The 18880-nt window shown below is 39.3% G+C and overlaps 1 protein-coding gene across 2 annotated transcripts; it reads right to left on the bottom strand.

Annotated features, from left to right (window-relative positions):
• Positions 1-626: 626 nt before the first annotated feature.
• On the bottom strand, positions 627-11326 carry abraxas2 (abraxas 2, BRISC complex subunit). Of its 2 annotated transcripts, none has more exons than XM_066673686.1 (9): positions 11199-11326; positions 8249-8339; positions 7905-7941; positions 7402-7468; positions 6835-7025; positions 6428-6550; positions 5940-6024; positions 5339-5456; positions 627-4109 (listed from the first exon to the last, which is right to left on the bottom strand). In XM_066673686.1, exons 1-9 carry the CDS (start codon positions 11268-11270, stop codon positions 3634-3636), a joined length of 1260 nt encoding a protein of 419 aa, XP_066529783.1. In that variant the 5' UTR covers positions 11271-11326; the 3' UTR covers positions 627-3633. The 2 variants fall into 2 exon arrangements, with proteins under 2 accessions (XP_066529783.1, XP_066529791.1); XM_066673694.1 differs by having other exon boundaries at positions 6428-6547.
• Positions 11327-18880: the final 7554 nt, after the last annotated feature.

Here is an 18880-nt window from a genome sequence, read left to right as displayed (position 1 = left end):
CAAAGATTGCAGCACTGCGCTAAATTTACCTCCTGAAACTAGTGAATATTTAATCGTTTAACGTCTGTTTTTCTCCCAACATTTCTACATTCAACCAAATATTCAAAAGGTACATTAGACATAAGAGATTTAGAATGATGTTTTATCACCATCATAGGTGTAAAAGTGACTAAAAACAAATATGTAAATTCATTCACTCATTCATTCATTTTCTGTAAACAACTCCACCTTTTTAGGGACATGGCGACCCCTGAGTTTGCCTGGATTAATTGGGCTCAGGGCAGGGGCATACCTTGGACATGGTTCCAGTCCATCACACACTCAGAGTCACTCATACCTTGACATTTCACTTTCGCACAGTCAATCCACCTACCAACATGCATGTCTGGTTGGTGGGAGGAAACCAGAGTACCCAGAGGAAACCCACACGGACAAGGGGAAAACAAATACCAGAGTCTGCTCACTTGCCATGGTGCTGCACAATAAATAAATAAATAAATGTATTTAAAATAAGCCTCTGATTGGACAAAATGGCTCTGAGAAATCAATCTAGAAACAGGCTTTATCTATATATTAAAATGGAGGTGAAATTCACTCATGAATACTTGCACATGGATATGAATACCCACGTATAAGTTGGCTGGTTTGGATAGCAGTTTATTTTTGGTTAAATAATCAGGGAGTTCCAATAAAATATGTACTCATTAATAGCAATACCCACCCAAAAACATTGGCTATGTTTTCATGCACGCTGACAAATATTACCCAGAGTGAAAGCGATACTCTGAGCAAGGCACGTGTCATGTAAACTTCACCCGTCAGGTCTCTGTCAATCAGAGGGAAAAGGGCCGAAATCCATAAATCCAAGAGATGTTTTCCAGTTTACGCATATTACTTTCCAGAGTGGAAGATGAGGTTTCTGTTTTCTACAGCTCTGCTCTCAACGTGCTCCATGACAGGTAGAAGGTTATATCTAAAGCTCTTGTTCAAGTGGGTTAACAGTTCTTTTATTTATTTTTTTCTGGAAACTTCTTCACAGCTCTGGCTATTTGTGAGACTCTGAATGTACTTTCTGGCCTTCATCTGTCAAGCAATTACAAACAATATTGCTAACAATAATATTAAGAAGAATTATAATACAGTTTAGAATTTATCAATGTCATTGTCATTGATTAAACAGAATATCTTAACAGCTTCTTCGATAAGTGTTGTTGGGCATTCACCTTCTTGTCTAAAGCAAGTATCACAACCAGGACTGCACATGTAAAGCTCACAGTCAGTGTCAGAGCATACACGAGACAGAAAAGAAACACCTCTATTCTTATATTCGGAATAAATTCATACCAAAGGCGCAAGCCATGTGCTTTGCTTAAAAGCAGGACATACGTGGAGACAAAAGGGGAGGGTTTCTTAGATACAGTCTGACATTAAAATGGGAGATCTTTCCAAAAAAATAAAAAAGAAAACACCGATTCAAGGGAACTTTGACATCTGGCCATTTACTACTGTCCCAGTGTCTGTGTGTAATATTAAAGGCACATTCCACAGAAAATCCTAATTTTGTGATTCTTTACTTTCCTGAATATTCAAGCCAATTAACCTAATTATTCCCCACGCACCAAAGCACATGTGCCTAAGGAATATGCACAAAAATTCCTTCCACAATTCATAAAATGATCTTAGCGAGGGAAATTAAAAAAAATATCTCGCATTTAATATTATGAGATTGTTTTAAGAATATTATTTTGGCAAAATCAGTTGCCAATACAAAAAGAAAATGATTAGTAATGAACAAATATGAGAATTATGAGTCGATAGAAATATTTTCAATATTTGCCTTATAAGCTCGTACATACACATATCCATTTATATCTTGTACAAATTGAGAATCAAAAGTGTGTTAGCATTACACAGAAATATAAAGCCAAAGGTTACTGCTGTTCCACTGTACCACAAATCTTAAAAATTATTTTGAAACTTATACACTATTTAAAATCTATTGTGCTATCCCTTTTTAAATCAATTAAAACACTGGCAAATATTCTTTCAACAACCAACAAATGAGTAATATTAGATATATTAACAGGATTTAAGATTATTGCACTTTGAAAGTTGAATGTTTTTTTAATTTGTGAAATAATTCTAGCCTACATTATCAAAAACAATGCCATGTGTTTTAAATGGCGATGAGTCTCTGGCACTCAAAATTAAACTTAAAATTTTCTTGTATTCTTGGTTATATTAGGCCTGAACCTTAACTTATAGAAAAATGATTGCAAATTAAATTAAAAACAAAACAAAAAATTTAAAAAATAAAACTGCAATTACATATTTTCCCCAAATCTTTTAGTCCTAGTGCCATTGATAAAATAAAGAAATCACAACCAATTATGAATTTTTTGTGGAGTGCCACTTTAAGGTACAGAATATTCTCTTTTCAGAACTAGGGCAAACCAAAAAAAATAGTTTCAAGTATAACTCTGAGGAATAAAACAAAACAACAAAAATCAATTGTCCCGGTTTCTAACTTGATAAATGGACAAAAAGCAGGATGTGGCCTTCTAGGAGTGAGGTCAGTACAGAAGTAGATCTGGGTCAAGGTAGGCATTAAAAGTTCATATAGTGACTGTGTGATTCCACTTTTAAAGCTTCACTTCATCACAGAATGAGCAAGATAAATCCACCACCACTGCAATGCTCTCATAAATAGGGCTTTGCTTGTCTATTTGCACCAAAGCCACAAGGGCAAGGATTGAAAGATGGAATCAAGCAAGCTGTTGGTAAAAATCCTGAGATTGAAAGGTTTATGTAGCCTTCAGTGTGTGCCCTCTCCATTTTAAGACAACAAACTTGAGATCAGGGGCTTGGAAGAGAGCCATTTACTCAAACTGCAAAAGACTATAGAGGAGACCTCAGGGTTTTTCAAGCCAAGTGACATTATTAATGATTTGCATTTGTAAAAATAAAATAAGCACCCCTAATCAAAGAAGGAACACAAGTAACATGAGTGAAAAAATGAACCTTTTTTTTATATATAAATAGGGCCATCGTGTGTGAATCAGCTGAAGAGCAAATAAATGATACTGGAAAGCAAAGAAGTTCAGGTGTTGTGAGTTGAATGTTTGCAGGATAAAGCACTTATCAGAACAGAAATTTCCTTTTTTTTTTTTTTTGGTCAGTCAGATCTGTGAAGAAAAAAACAAAACAAAAACGAAGCTCAAAGATGAGTTTGAAGGCCGCAGAAGACATCATTCCCTTTGCTTTTTCTACTTGAATGCAGATCAAAACAAGGCAGAAATAGTGCAAGAGGTAAATGGTGTAATAATTGGATGAACTAGGTTTGAAGCAATGTCAATAAGTAATCAGTAAGCAGGGGGTGGTGGCACCTTCTCAGACAGAAAAGGAGATCGAAAACAAACGAAGAGGTAGAGGGACCAGGTAAAATCGGATGAAATGGTGAGTGTTAACAACAGGGCTTTCTCCTAAAGGGTGTGATCAGCTCACAACTCAATCCTCACAGGGCTGTTCTCAGCTTTGACCCACCATATCTCGATCTTCCTTGGCCCTAGCCTCCTCCTCTCCATTCCAGCAAATAATGCCTAGCTCTGTCCGTTCACCCCTTTCTCCTTAGCCTCATGATGAGCCGCTGGAGCTGTGGGTGTCCCCATCAGGCCAGAGTGTGGCCGGTCGTCCTAAAGAAACAGTTTCTGTCAACAAGGGTGACTGCAACTGCTCGCTAACTAGGTTCTCATATTCACTACTGTCCTCGTCATCATCCTCCTCCTCATCTTCCTCTGCCTGGTCCTCTTGCCCAATTGCCTGCCGGTTCAGGGAATCAGAACTGGAACCATCTCCGTTGCCTAGGCTGGGGGAAGGGTGGCCGGGGGAGCCCACAGCTTGAGGCCGGGGCAGCAGGATGGCGCTTGGGGGCTCTGGAGGCAGTGCAGCAGTGTAGAGGGGTGGGGGAGCAGAGTTTGTGGGCCGGTTTAGGCTGGGCTCCAGCGGTGGACTCTGAAGAACCACGCGAGTCAGCGAAGGGGGAGGGGAGTCTGAAAGAGCTGAGTCATCTTGGAGCATGTGGAGATCAGTGTTTATCGACTCTTGATGTCCTAAGAAAGCAAAGGACAGAATGAATGATACCGCAGAGACCGACAAATGGTGCAGTATGCATCTCTACCGCAGAATAAATTACATGGAAGGGCAAAGTATTTCTTACATTATTCAAATAGCCCAATAAGAACTTATATATATATATATATTCTTCAGTACTTGACAAATAGTAAAAAACTGTACAGAACTGTGGTAGTGTTTGGTAAAGGTGCAGTATGAGAATTCAATACAACATAGTGTATGTAATATTCTGTGAAAGTTTTCTCAGAGTTCGTTATGTCTCCGATCTGTTTCTTCTCTAAAAAAATGTCGTGTGTTTGTACTCAGCCCTGGCTCTGTAAATGGGGAAAAAGAAAAGAAACCAAAGTGGTTCAGATAGACAAAACAAACACAATTCCAGCCAATCAGCAACAGGCATTCCTTTTGGGCCACGAGCCCAGTGTTATTACTTTGACAATGTATAGGCTTCAAATAGAGTTCAAATATCAACAGGCCTTCTCCAGAATCTGACGCTGCTTTTCCACTACATTGCTCAACTCGCTTTTTCATACCTGCTGTTTTCCACTATCACAGCTTCCCATCATAAAGCTGGTGACTTCGCAAAATCCAGTCATAATGTTAAAAGCAGACTTTGGACAACACAATGGCAGTGGTATCGTTAAGCATTGCTAATTCTCTGTGTATATAAGTGGTGTTAATTTTTGTGATTGAACATAGCTTGGCTGTGTTCAGACATATGCATTTTTTTTCCTGGCTGCTCCATCCAGCTCTGCCTGGATTTCTCTTAGGGTACCAATCCAAGGAACATTCGATCCATTTCAAAAGACCACCGTGTAATTTTATGGTTGCCGTTGTGAGTTGGATAAAAACAAATGTGTTAGCTGCTGTAGCTTGAAGATTTTACAAACAGCTAGCTTGTGCTGGATGTCTGCATTCCATTGTGTAGGTGACAATTCTCTCTGGACAATCAGTGCTCTGCAAGGTTTATGTCTTATTTTAGTCCCTACTCGCCCCACAACGTCCAAGAAAAACATTATCTTGTTTTTCAGTCAGAACATGTGTGTTCGGTTGACGAGGAATGATAATGTTGACTTTGCTAATTGTGTGTTATCGAGGAAAATTATATTCTCATTCAGAGATGGTTTTTATTTCCAAAAAACTGTGTAACCTGACCAGGAGTGTCATAACTTTTCACATACAACAATATCAAATGACAGCTATTGCATACCCCTCTCTTCCACAGCAGTGCTGCGTTTCCTGAGAGCAATCTCCTCCTTGAGGTTTTTGACTTCCTCTTGAATTTTCTCCTTCACGCGTTCACTTTGATCCACCTCAACACACACAGCCTGAGGACGGAAAGAACAACCAGAGTTAAAGCATCATTCTGGGGATCTCGCATCATCCAAACAGCCTGCCTCTAGCAGTGGAAAATACACTCACCACACAATACTCATGAAAATTTGGCTAGAACTCTGGATATCTGTCAGTCACCTTAAATGCTGCTGCTGTGCTGAGGAATACCATTTGTGTCTTTGAATGCTAGAAGGCAACTACAAAGTGACACCAAGCTAAATTCGAAGTGGCACTGAAGGACATTTGATCAAGAACAGCTGACACTGGATCTCATTAAGCCAATGCTTAAAGATGACACTGAAATTAAAGAGCCTTTCATTACACAGACGTAATATTTTTTAGTTTGGGATAATGTGAGAACCTTGTGTATAAACTTAACTTGTGCATAATATCAGCGCTTCACACTTTATAACATAAGAGCTACTGTCCTGCAGAGTTATTTGGTAGTGCATATTGCTTTCTTGCATGTAACTCACCTGCACCTTCTCCTGAAGTGCACTGTACAACTGGAAAATGGCTCGAATATCCTTCATCACTCCATCTTTGTCAAAGAACTCCGCCCTGTAAATGCACATCGCACTCACTAACAAATAACATTTATAATCTGGTAAACTGCAATTAAGATCACTGTGACACCACATGCAAAATCAGCTCTGACAGTGTCCAACAATGTTTATATCATCAAACAAGCTCAAGAACGTAACAGGAAACTGTTTGCCAACAATAAACCCAGTATCCAGTGAGCACCCAAGCGTTTCTGAAAAAGCCTTTTATGGCTGACATATCCTCCGACTGCAAAGCATTCAGCATCTTTTCAAGGATACGTGAGATGCATGCAATAACACTGTTGGGCCTGTTTAAGTAACTAATATACATCACTTTTATTATTATTTATTAACAGACTATTTCTTGTAGTATTATTTCATGTCAGCTTATGGTGAGGAGAAAGTAAAGGCAGTCTCACCCGTGTTCTTTAATAACACTAGCGTAGTTCTTGGAGGTGTTAGGGACAGAAGAGACTTTATATTCCTGCTGACTGGTGTTGCCAAGGTTTGGGATGCTCAGAGATATCCTCTGATTATACCTGCTAAATCCAGAAAACATGTCAGGGCAAAAATCTGCAAGAACAGTCCAACACAAGGTACTCCAACAGATGCCAACACAAGGAGCTGGATTCAAGAATCTCATGGCATTTAAAAAAACAAAAAAAAAAACAAAACTGTAATTGGCTATAATACTTGCATATTGCACACTTCTGTACTATCAGTATTGCAAAAGCCAGCATTTCAACAATAATAAAGTAATGATATCACATGTTGTGCCCTAGTGTCTACTAAACTTTTAAAAGAAGACAGCTGTGTTTGATCTTACCTTCTGTTAGGCCTGAAGAGAACGTACTCCAGTGCGTGTGTTGAACTATTGGCTGTTGAGATGAAGCTGAAGAGAAGGAAGACAAGATCTGGGATGCCCAGTATATGGGTCAGCTGCTTATGGATCACCTGCTCCCTGAACGACATCTGCTGTTGCGTGTTCCTACGGAACCGGTACCAGCCAATAACGTTCTATAGGGTGATAAGACCACTAATTTAGGGACCATTCAGATTGACCAAGAAAAATGGTAAATGCCGCTGAGAAGAAGTATTTAGTTTTTTGCCAGTTGCAGAGGTGGTTTTGAAAACTTTAATATCAACCTCATTAAAGTAGGTCAACACCATCATTTGCTAAATAAAAGAATGAATGTAATTAAATCACGTCACTCATTTTACACAACTGATGCAGCTCAGATGTGTGGACATTTGTTTTAATTAAACAGAGGACTACAGTGAAACATTCTTCAATTTCAACCAGTCACAAGTAATTCTGACAACTTTGTCTGTTTTTTTTTTTTGCATCATACCTTATTTTTACATTATTAACACTGATAACAGCTCAGCTTACTTTTCTTCTGTCTTTGAGGATTCTGTTGAGATTTTCTTCATTGACTTTACCTGCGTAGTCATAAAAGCTGAAACATACAAAAAGATATTTGTTTGCAAATCTCCACAATGACTTACAATATAAACTGTGCTTCAGGATCCAAAGACCAATCACATGCACTGGAGTTTGTTAGCATGGAATTAAAGTAAACTTTACTATCCTTAAACATTAATGAATCTTAAAAAGTATGAAAAATTATTTGAAGTCTAGTTACTACAAACAAATATATTAAACAAATAATAGATTTAAAGTTGTTAGTTGTTCATTTTGTAACAGCTAGTAAAAATAATGATGAAATTAACATCATCAGAATGGCAAGGTGGAGCATGATGCAACTGTAACACAATCAGGGCGTTTGGGAGGGGGGAAAATGTAGCAAGAATATTAAAATCGAACCATGCTGAAGCATACAACACGGCAAGTTCTAAAATCCTCCCACAAAATAACAGCGTAGCCTTCCTTACCTGAACAGTTGTGCACATGGCTCATGGTTATGAACCTCTGAAAAGCAAATAGAACATAAACGTCACTATAATCATCATATGAGCCTAGGTTTTGTTTTGTTTTGTTTATTTGGACAACAAAAATTTTGCAAATCGAGCCCTTTATCGATTCAAAGATTTACATGATTTAGAAGAGGAAAAAGAACAGCCCTTCAGTGTTCTGAAAACATTAATACTGGCTCTAGCATTCTTGCTTTGACGTTCTTGACCTTGATAGAAGGCTTTTTTAGAGGGAGGATGGCATGCTGGGTCTTTGGATGTAGCTCCATTTTTATTCAAGTCAGACAGTTAATGCGGACACTTACCTACTATGTGGAGAAATTCTGAACTACTAATCTGAGAATCGCTTATGCTTAAAGTCTCCTCTTGTCTCACTTCTCCCAACAAGAATCCCTCCTGCAAACAGCAACGAAAAAACAGGAATCAGAATCTTTCATCATCATTAATTAATAATTAATCATTACAAGCATGTTGAAAAAGAGGGTGTGAAATAAGTGTGAAAATGAATCAAAACATCTAAAGCTTTCAGCATGGTACAGAGGACGACAGAGGTCCTGTTATATTAGGCACTAAAGACATGCCCGGATAAATAAGAAGATGTGTTTATTTGCTTTGAAGAAGTTTTTCTTTTCTAATATGGTTATATATTGGTCCAACCTGTTCTTCAAGAACTTTTCTATACCAGTTTTTTTTAATTGGGACTGTATGGCGGAGCATTACCACATGGTGGAGAAGACAGTATTACAAGCTTGCAACATCCATGAACGAAAGTGTAAACAAGGCTAAGGATTAGTGATACGTCAGAACATAATATCACTTACAGTCTAACAATATAAACATATGCATGACATTTCTAAACTCTGATAAGCTCGAGCAGAGAACAAAACTCTGAGAACCACTTGAGAACAAAATCAGCATGGCACTTTTCACATGAAATGAATTTTTTAACATCTTGCCCACTGACTAGACTGAAAAAAGTAAAATGTAATATGAGCAATACAACCCAATAGCTTGTCCATTAATCTTAAGACATACACCTCTGCTGTTTCAGGGCTCGAGGGGGGTTTAGAAGATATGTCTCTTGGTAGTTTCTATTATAAAATTAAACTGCACTGCGAAAGAATTTCAGTGAAACTTGATTTGTGTTTTTCAGTACGATCATATGTAAATATTACTTGATATTGGAGGATGACGGTCAGAATTCACACACTCAATTCTTTAATCTGGGAATTTAGTGCCGGAAAAGTGGTTTAAGGATGTAATAGCATGCCCACATATTTGGTTTACCCTGCAATCTAAAAATCCCCATCATCAGGAGCCTGGATTTCACCTTTATAAATACCAGCAAAATACACTGCTCCGTTGTGTTTAACAATGCTGCGTGAATGGCCGAGCTTGATTCAAACAAGGTACATTCCACTACATAAAATCTTGCATGGCTGCATTTTTCCCCAGACAGGTGTGCCTCTCAGCCATCTTGCCAAAGCACATTTAAATTCAGGACTTTAAAGTACACAGAACTGTTGATCAAGATGTGGATTACTGTCCTTTAAAATTAAGCAACTATTTAGACAGTAGTAGTCAGTCTGGGGTCTCACAAAACATAAGTCAATTTAGATATGGTTGCAGACTATGGAGTAGCTTCAAGAAACCTGTGAAAAATTAAAACCTGTGGTAAAAACTCTGCTTTAAACCAAGTTTATAAATTGTGATTAATCACTAGTAGCTTATTAAACATTTACATAATTATACTGCTTTTGGTATTTATTATACTTAGTTAGCCTCTAACTGACAAGCTAAGTTAAGCATTTTTATCTTTAAACCCTTTAAAGTGCACCCGAGGTATTAGGCCACTTGAGGGAGAGCTTAAAAAGGCTAGAGCTGATACTGAAGATGAAAGCCTGCTATTCCTAGATGCTCATCTTATGTAAAATGCTTCAGGTAAAAACCTGAGCTTATTGTGAAGCTCAGTCTCTCAAGATTTCAAAATAAGCATCAGAACAGACAAAAAAGGTGTTGTATCATGTCCAAGTGAACAATAATAGTGTCTGTTTAAATTCTCCTCAGTATTAAATTAGAGCTAAACGACAGACGGAGGGAAACTATCCAGCCTGTAAGTCCCCATCTGGTCATAGATGAAGATAAAACCTTAAACAATTTTCTCTTTACCAAAATTATGTTTAAAAATGACTTTCCACAAAAATATCCCATAAAGTCCTTACAAGTAACTGACATGTACTAACTATATATATTTTTAATTCATTTAGTATGCACACATCTATGAATATACAATTAGCTCATGCATCTAGCTCCACCCACACCTCTGCCACCCACCTGCAACTTGAAAGCCCCGGACCAGCAAGTTGACAGTATTGGTTGCTTAGGATTATGACATCAGAACCATTTGTTGTGTGATTCAGCCCATTTCAGACTGTCTTGAGACAATGCAGTTTCAAAGCAGAAATGCTCAGCAATTACAGGTTACTGCTCATTTCGCTTATAACATGTGTATACACACACACACAACACCACCACACAGACATATTTACAAAGTTAACATCTTGATTTTCACTTAAGAGGTCTTGGCGAACAAGTTCATCGTGGAGTGAGATGCGATAAGCACTACTTTAGTGATCACCACAGTAAAGTTCACAACACGCACCACTTCCTTGTATATGTCCACAGCTGAGTGACTTGACTGCTATGTACTAGACAGGACATCTAAATAACTAATAAAACATCTCAAATAACATTTTGTAAAGACAAAATCTCCGTGCGAAATCCTCATTACACAGCTACCTTTAGCAAATAAACAAGTTGGCCAGCTCCACAACTAATTCTGTTTTGTTTTTGTACGAGGCTTAAGTTCGAATGGTCCGTTCCACCTTAAGTGGTGCAGCAGTTTGTACCGCAGCGTTTAAGGTGGAACGGGAAATTCGAATGGGAATATGACGGATAGGAAGCTAACTTGAGTTTCGTTTGCTGTGGGGTATTTGTTAAATGAGACAACACCTTCGAACAAGTACACAGCCCCTGTTAAGTGATATCCCTGAAGGCGAAGAAGTAAATGTTGAGGTAAACTGAGGTACAGTGAGCAGTTCAGGGCGCTAAATGCACGGTTAGCCCGCTGTCATCGCTCTCACACTCAAACACACAGCCATACAGTCCGTCAACAATGAACCTCACACACCGACACACCCTTACCACACCGCGGACAGCTGTCCCAGGGCTGACCCGACCTCGCCGGCTACTTACATGGTCCGAGTTGCTGTTGGCGCTGTGATAACACACAGAACTAAAAGTGTAACCCGAAATCGATGCCGCCATGATGGAAACATACCCGCCGCTCCCACAATGCCTTGAGCCTGCGCCTCCTTCCTTCTTCTTCCCTCCCTCCCTCCGCTCAGCATTCAGGCCCTCAGCCTGTTTACACTCAGTGCAATGTCTATGTCTTTACATTTGGAGTCCGTTTTTGTAACTGGTCAATATGAGAACCACTTTACTGAACTGTAATTTATTCACACGCTCACACACAGATAAACTCAACACACACACACACACACAAACGTGTTTATATTTAGCAAATACGATTACGTTTGTCGTTGAACATACTGAAAATTATTTCGTTGCGTTTTTGACTGTTAAAGGCTCAAACAAATTAAATTATAGCTTTAATTATTTATTGTATTTATATTATCTCAATATTTTGGAAAGGGGGTTTGCAAGTTTCTAGCATCACAGCACTAGAAAGAATAAAAGTGAAATATTGTACACTGTCAGAGTTGAAATAACAAGGGAATAACTGCCTCCTTCAATAAAATAGAGGGTGGCATTATTCAATTTTTACCATGCTTTAGGTCTAGTAGTACATATGCCACACCACATGAGGGCAGGATTGGTCCATTTAAAATAGAAGGAAAGTCTACTGATGTAGTTCCAGACGACATCAGGTCAAATTTATTGTTCTCCACATACACAAAAGAGCCAGAACATTACATAAATGTGTGCCACATTACTGAAATGCCGTGGCACACATGTATGATGTCCAGACGATGCCTGTACCTTGACAGAAAACAAAGCTTTTAGACTGGAGTTAGTTGTAAAATGTACATCGCCTGTTCACAATCACTGTCCATTTTACCAACTCTAGTGATAAAAGGTAGTTCTAATATTAGCAGTCACTGTTGTTCTCCACTTTTAGCCTCCTCTTACTGTGTTCTTTTATACTCAGGACCAACATAAAACCACCAATGAGCAGGTATTATTTGGGTGGTGGTTCTTTGTCCTAACTGAAGTGACATTGATGTGGTGGCTCATATGCAGCAGTGGTGCTGGGTTTTTAAACCCCTCAGTTTCACTGCTATAATGAGAATCATCCACCAACTAAATATATCCAGCCAACAGCATCCTGTGTCCACTGATGAAGGACTAGAGGAAGACCAACACAAACTATGCAGCAACAGATAAGCTACTGTCTTATCTGCAAAGTGGACCAACAAGGTAGGTGTGTCTAATAGTGAGTGGGCACAGCTTAAAATCTCCAGGCAGCCCTGCTGTGTCTGATTCACTCATAAAAGTACAACACACACTAACATATCACCACAAGCAGCGCTGAGATTGATCCATCAGTCCCACAACACCTGCACTATGGAGGTCACAGTTTTTTATCCAGCTGTAACTAATCTAGAAGAAATCTGCTTACAGTAGTACTGATATTCATTTCGTTGATTCATTCATTGAATGTAACCTCTTATCCAGTACAGGGTCGCAGTGCCTACCGGTGCCTACCTGGAATCATTGGGTGCAAGGCAGGAATACACATTGACACATTTGAATCGCCAATCCACCTACCAATGTATTTTTGGACCATGGGAGGAAACCGGAGCACCCGGAGGAAACCCTCGCGGACACGGGGAGAACACACTGAACTCCTCGCAGACAGTCACCCGGAGCGGGACTTGAACCCACAACTTCCAGGTCCCTGCAGCTGTGCGAATACGACACTACTTGCTGCGCCACTGTGCTGCCCCAGTAATATCAAGAATGTTTATAGTCGATTATGCTGAGACTTAAATAGGGGTGGCACAGTGGTGCAACAGATAGTGCTGCTGTCACACAGCTCCAGGGTCATGGGGTTTGAGCAATAACTGTCAGTGAGGAGTTTAGTGTGTTCTCCATCTGACATTTGACAACAAAAGGCAGGGCCAACCAACAATAAAGAAGACATGACAGAAACAGAGTTTTAGATGAGTAGTATGGCCCTCCCTCTCCTGTCATCACAATGCATAGGTGTCTGTCAGCTGGTATAACATATCTGAACAATTAGCGTTCTCCTCCAAGCGTGGTGAGACGTGGCTTTACATATCTTATATATCCCTTTTCCACCAACATGGAATCGGTTGGGTTCTCATTCATGAACCTAATTTGAACATTTTTGGCATGTTTCCAACAACAAAAATGGGTTCCAAAATCAGAAAAGTTTATTCCCAGCTGGAATCAAAGAATGTATGTATTGTATGTACTTCAGCACAAACTGTGAGGTCATCCATGGGCATGTGAAGCTAAAGAAGTTCATAAAGAGCACAGAGCCTTAAATAAAGCATTACTGCGCTTGGACGAAATCATTTATAACATGTTTTATATAAAACAAGTGCTTGTCCTAACCTTACAAGATTGATGTCATTATGTGCAATTGTGGTGCCTTAGCTAACAAAAGAATTAGAGACAACTCAATTTTAGAGAATACAGTGCAGTAGCTGAGGTGAACCAGCGCATGTTGAGTGCTGTTACATCATCCACATGGGTGGTGCTGATCACATTCATGCTCCTCAAGGACAATTACTTAGTCGTGCTTTTCTCATGTCCACACCATTCACAAACCTATCAGAGAAAATGGATTAAAGAAGAATAATATGCTAATCTTAGTAGCATTTCACACCACTCTGCCAACAGAATAAAGATGAGTCTCACCCTGTTCTCGCTCTTCCACTACCCTTCTTTTTTCTCTAGTTCTGTTTTTCTCTTCCATTTGTCTTATTTCCTTCTTTCACACACTCATCTCTTTCCTTCACTCTCACACTTGTCTCTCTCTCTCTCTCTCTCTCTCTCTCTCTCACACACACATTTATTGATGTCTATCTCTCACTCTCATTTATGTCTCTCTCTCTCTCTCTCTCTCTCTCTCTCTCTCTCTCTCTCTCTCTCTCTCTCTCTCTCTCTCTCACTTGGGCTCATTTTTAAGGTGCCTCTGACAGCTGCAGCTGATAAGCCAGTGAAGGACGATCCAGGAGAAGACTGCTACCACAGAGACGAGGAAAGAGCAATAAAAGACTGGCTTTGGGCCATAACGCAGTGCCGCCTTAAAGTGGGAGAAATCCCTGAACATCTTTCAGGTTATTACACTGTCCCCTGCCAGTAGGAAAATGAAATGAAAAACAAAGACACCAAAAGGGTCCACATTTGATATTCTCTTTGCTCCTCATACATGTATGAAAAATGAGACTGATTGAGCCAGGCCTTAACTCTTACAGCTCTGTTATTTCTTTAATTTTCACTGAATTTCAGTTCCTTAAATCTGCTCTAGACATTTATTACTATATCAGAAACATTAAACACTGTGCAAAGAGCAAGCATCAATTTCCACAGAAGCCTTAACATCTTAATTGATTCATTTTCCGTACACGTTTCATCCTGCTCAGGGTGGCAGCGGGTTCGGAACCTACCCAGAAATCACGGGCAAACAATCAAATTAAATCAAATAATTGAAAACATCTCAGTATTCATACAGCTTCTCACCTTTTTAATAGACCTCTACTTGAATTTTTCCCAAAAATGTCCACAAATACTTGTCCACACTTCCCAAGTTCGGTCTTAGATGTTGGATGCACTCTCTGGTTACATGATCCAAATAATACCAAACACATGACGATTCTGGGGTTCCAGTAGCTTCTTTATTAGAGTTGCAGATTTTATATTTCCTATGTTTAAAACCCCTGCAGCATTGCTCAGTCTGATCCACACATCACCATCACCACCACGTCAGTGTCACAGCAGCACTGAAAACGATCCTTCACCCACATCCTGTGATGTGTTGATCCTGAACATTGAAGAAAATGTGAAAGGAGGCTAACAAAGTACACCTATATGATCAGTGGAGCTGACAAAATGGACAATGAGTGCTGAGAAGTGAAATCTGACTGGTTTTGATTTCACTTGCTAAGATATATATGTGCATTGTAAATCACATCATTAAAAACTTTTGAAAATGAAGGTTGATAACTGACTACTTTGTTGTAGGTGTCCATTGTCAGTTACAGTAATTGACAGCCCCTCTTAGCCCATGACAGTTGATTGAGTAGTCTAAGTATCAGGTACTATGTGGCACATTGTGTAAAGTGTAAAGAGATAACTGGCTGGAATGTGAAATAAAGACAAGACAGAAAAGATTTCACAAAGCTGACTGAACAGTACAGTTTCACATTGTTAAAAATGGATTAAACACAATTTCATACATTTCAATTAAATTATTGCCCGCAGCCATGAACTAGGTCAAATTGGGTACACATTAAAATGTTATCTTAAATGAATATTATAATGGCCTGTAGGTCATTTTTTTTTATAATGGCCTGTAGGCTTATTTTAATAGGTCATTAAATTATTCAAAATCTATCAAATAAGTAATGAAGGTGTTCAGCATTTCTCAGTCATACCTCGCTATCTTCTGTGCTCATCTGAAGCTATCCTTTGCAGTTCTCTCTGTCTAAAACCTGTCCCTCAAATCTCGACATGTGTACCATCTGGATGTTTATGGAGAATGGTCAAAATATTTTATTCATTCATATTCAGTAACCACTTCATTCTGCTCAGGGTCACAGGAGGTCTGGGTCCTAACTGGAATCACAAAGTGACATAGCAATGTAAAGACTTGTTAACATGTGTCTTAGCACAAAGCTAGTTTATGTTCATTCATTCAGTATCCGTAACCGCTTATCCAGTTCAGGGTCGTGGTGTGTCCAGAGCCTACCTGGAATCATTGGGCGCAAGGCAGAAATACACCCTGGAGGGGGTGCAAGTCATTCACAGGGCAACACAGACACACACACACATTCACTCACACACTCACACCTACGGACACTTTTTGCGTCGCCAATCCACCTACCAACGTATGTTTTTAGACTGTGGGAGGAAACCGGAGCACCTGGAGGAAACCCACACAGACACAGGGAGAACACACCTCACTCCTCACAGACAGTCACCCGGAGGAAACCCACACAGACAGAGGGGGAACACACCAACTCCTCACAGACAGTCACCTGGAGGAAACCCATGCAGACACTGGGAGAACACACCACACTCCTCACAGACAGTCACCCGGAGGAAACCCATGCAGACACTGGGAGAACACACCACCCTCCTCACAGACAGTCACCCTGAGCGGGAATCAAACCCACAATCTCCAGGCTCCTGAAGGTGTGTGACTGCGACACTACCTGCAGCACCACCGGATCATGGGTTTTGTGATATTATTACGGATGTAATTGTAATTATGACCTAAAAAACAACACACTGTGTAGCATTAGATTTATTTGTTATGTAGCCATTCACTCTTTTCCGCTTTTAGGGAACTTTCAATCACTTCATGGCCATCACAGGTCACCCCCCCTTTCTCAGTCCCCTCCACTGTCTCCAACATTCGGTTCTCTGTTGATTAAATGCTTCAAAATTAATTTCTGTGGCAGAGTTTATGTCTCTGTTGAGTAATTAGCTGCTAAAGCGGTTCCTCTAATTGATCCTGTAAGGCATGTAAATCATGCTGGTGTTCCTCCTTTCTATCTCTCTAAGCCTGTAAAGTAATCTCATTAGGAACAGCACCACACTCACCAAGGTGCATTACAACCCACTTTAGCAGCTTATAGGGAGCTCTGTCTCCATTAGGTAAATCATCCACTCCCCCGGAGTTAGCAAAGCTTGAAAACTAGTAAAAACCTGTCAAATCTGGTGCAGATTAAGCAAATGCTTGCTTACGTTTGAACTCACATCTGTGCTCATATAGCCTTTCCTTCTTTTATCCATCCTTCCATCTGTGCATGAGATTTTCCTGCTCTCCAGTTTTTTGGAAAATGGCAGCCAACCTGGATCTGCCATATTGGCAACATGGCTGACAGCCCTTGGAGGCATCAAAAAGTTGGCTACGCTAAAGAAGATTTAGGTTAAAAAATTCTTAGCTGAGCAGCTAACGCTAGTGCAAATGTGCAAGATGATGAAATTGTCAGCAAAATAAAATAGTCAAATGCGTGAATAAATGAAAAACAAATATATATATATATACAGGCACACACACTGTAAATCACATTTCTAGAATCTTCATGCTTCAGTTTCTCCAGAAGGAGGAGCTATTATCTTTTAAATTTGAGTGCATCATTAAAAGAGAGGAAAAAGCTCTCTACATCCATCACTCGTAATGCAGTTATATGTTAAATAAAATAACAGTTTAGTGCATTAAATGTTCTCCTCCAAGAGTGTTGAGCTGTCCGGTGGTGTTTGAAAAGAAACTGTAGCGCTTCACATCATTCATAAAACGCATATGAAAGCCTGTGCCTTCCCAGCTCGATAACATCACGTGATTTGTGGAAGACCACATCCCCTTCACACCACCTCCCACAGTTCCCACTTCCCACAGTCCATCAAGAATGCCAGTGCGTGTTGTCTGATCCATTGTAAAAAGTACCCCTAAGCAACATCATGGCTACTAAGAGCTAAACCTTGAGAACTTTTCACGCAGTTTAAGAAGGCATAACCTCCAGCTGTCGGTGTTGTTGTGTAGAGCTGGACATTTGTAGGTCTAGTTGTCTTCATTCTGCTTCTTCTGGAACAAATCAGAAAAAAAAACCCTTACCTCACTTTTATTGAAACCCTGACCTCAGGGAGAACACAAGCAAGTTACATTTTTAACACCACAGTAATTTATGGTTAAGTGAATTTCAGAAATTTAAGACACTGACCTGAACCTCCTGGAAGATTAGCTTCTGCACAGAATGCTCTCTTTAGCATGAAGGTTATGTACATCACATAGGTCAGAACATTAATGAGAAAGTGTGAAAAATTGGCTTATGGGCTGTTTTAATTAGCTTAGACTCTTAATGCATAATAGAGAAAATGAACTGCCCTTATCCTTCCATCTAAGAGATATCAGGTTCTTTACACATGAGTGAAGGTCATGGAAAAGTTTTAAAACAGAAAAAACTAAAAGACCATTAAAATACATTTTCAAATTCACAAATTTATAAACAATATAAAAAATAAAACTAGACAGCACATAGGTTCAGTATGTTTTATATGTAATATGCCATGTTCAAGCTAGTTTTAGAGGTATAAAATCATTTATTTTAGATTGTTTCAACTTCGTACCCACCAACTTACTAATAAGAATAGATTTTAAGTAAAATAGCTCATTGATCAGTGGCCTTTCACTGTTTTTTTTTAACACAGTTTTTTTTCCTAAAACACACAAAGAACATTTTTAAAAGCTTAAAAGCTGTTAAAAGCTTCTGTACACTTACTATGACTCTATTGGTGCCTTTCCACTATATGGAGTCTACTGTACTCGACTCTGCACGGCTCTACTCAGCTTTACTCACTTAGTACACACCCACACGTGTGGTTGGTGATATTACAATAAACATCTCTAACAGGAACCATGGAGTTTTTGTCAGCCACAAATCCAAGGACAGTTTGAACCACATTTAAAAAAACAGCGTAATTATACAAGCTGATGCTGAATAAACTTTAAGGTTAAGGTATTCAAATTAAGGTTGAATAAAAACAAATTTGATCATTAAAGTCACGTCACATTTACTTTTGATTCGGCTCACTTGGAATCACAAGAGACCGGGGACTAAAAAAGTACTCGGTTCCACATACCAGGTATCAGATTTGTC

This window comes from Hoplias malabaricus, chromosome 1 (genome assembly GCF_029633855.1).
Source record: "Hoplias malabaricus isolate fHopMal1 chromosome 1, fHopMal1.hap1, whole genome shotgun sequence".
NCBI lineage: Eukaryota > Metazoa > Chordata > Actinopteri > Characiformes > Erythrinidae > Hoplias > Hoplias malabaricus.
Note: the sequence above shows the minus strand (reverse complement) of the source record. Positions and strands in the feature narration are given on the sequence as shown.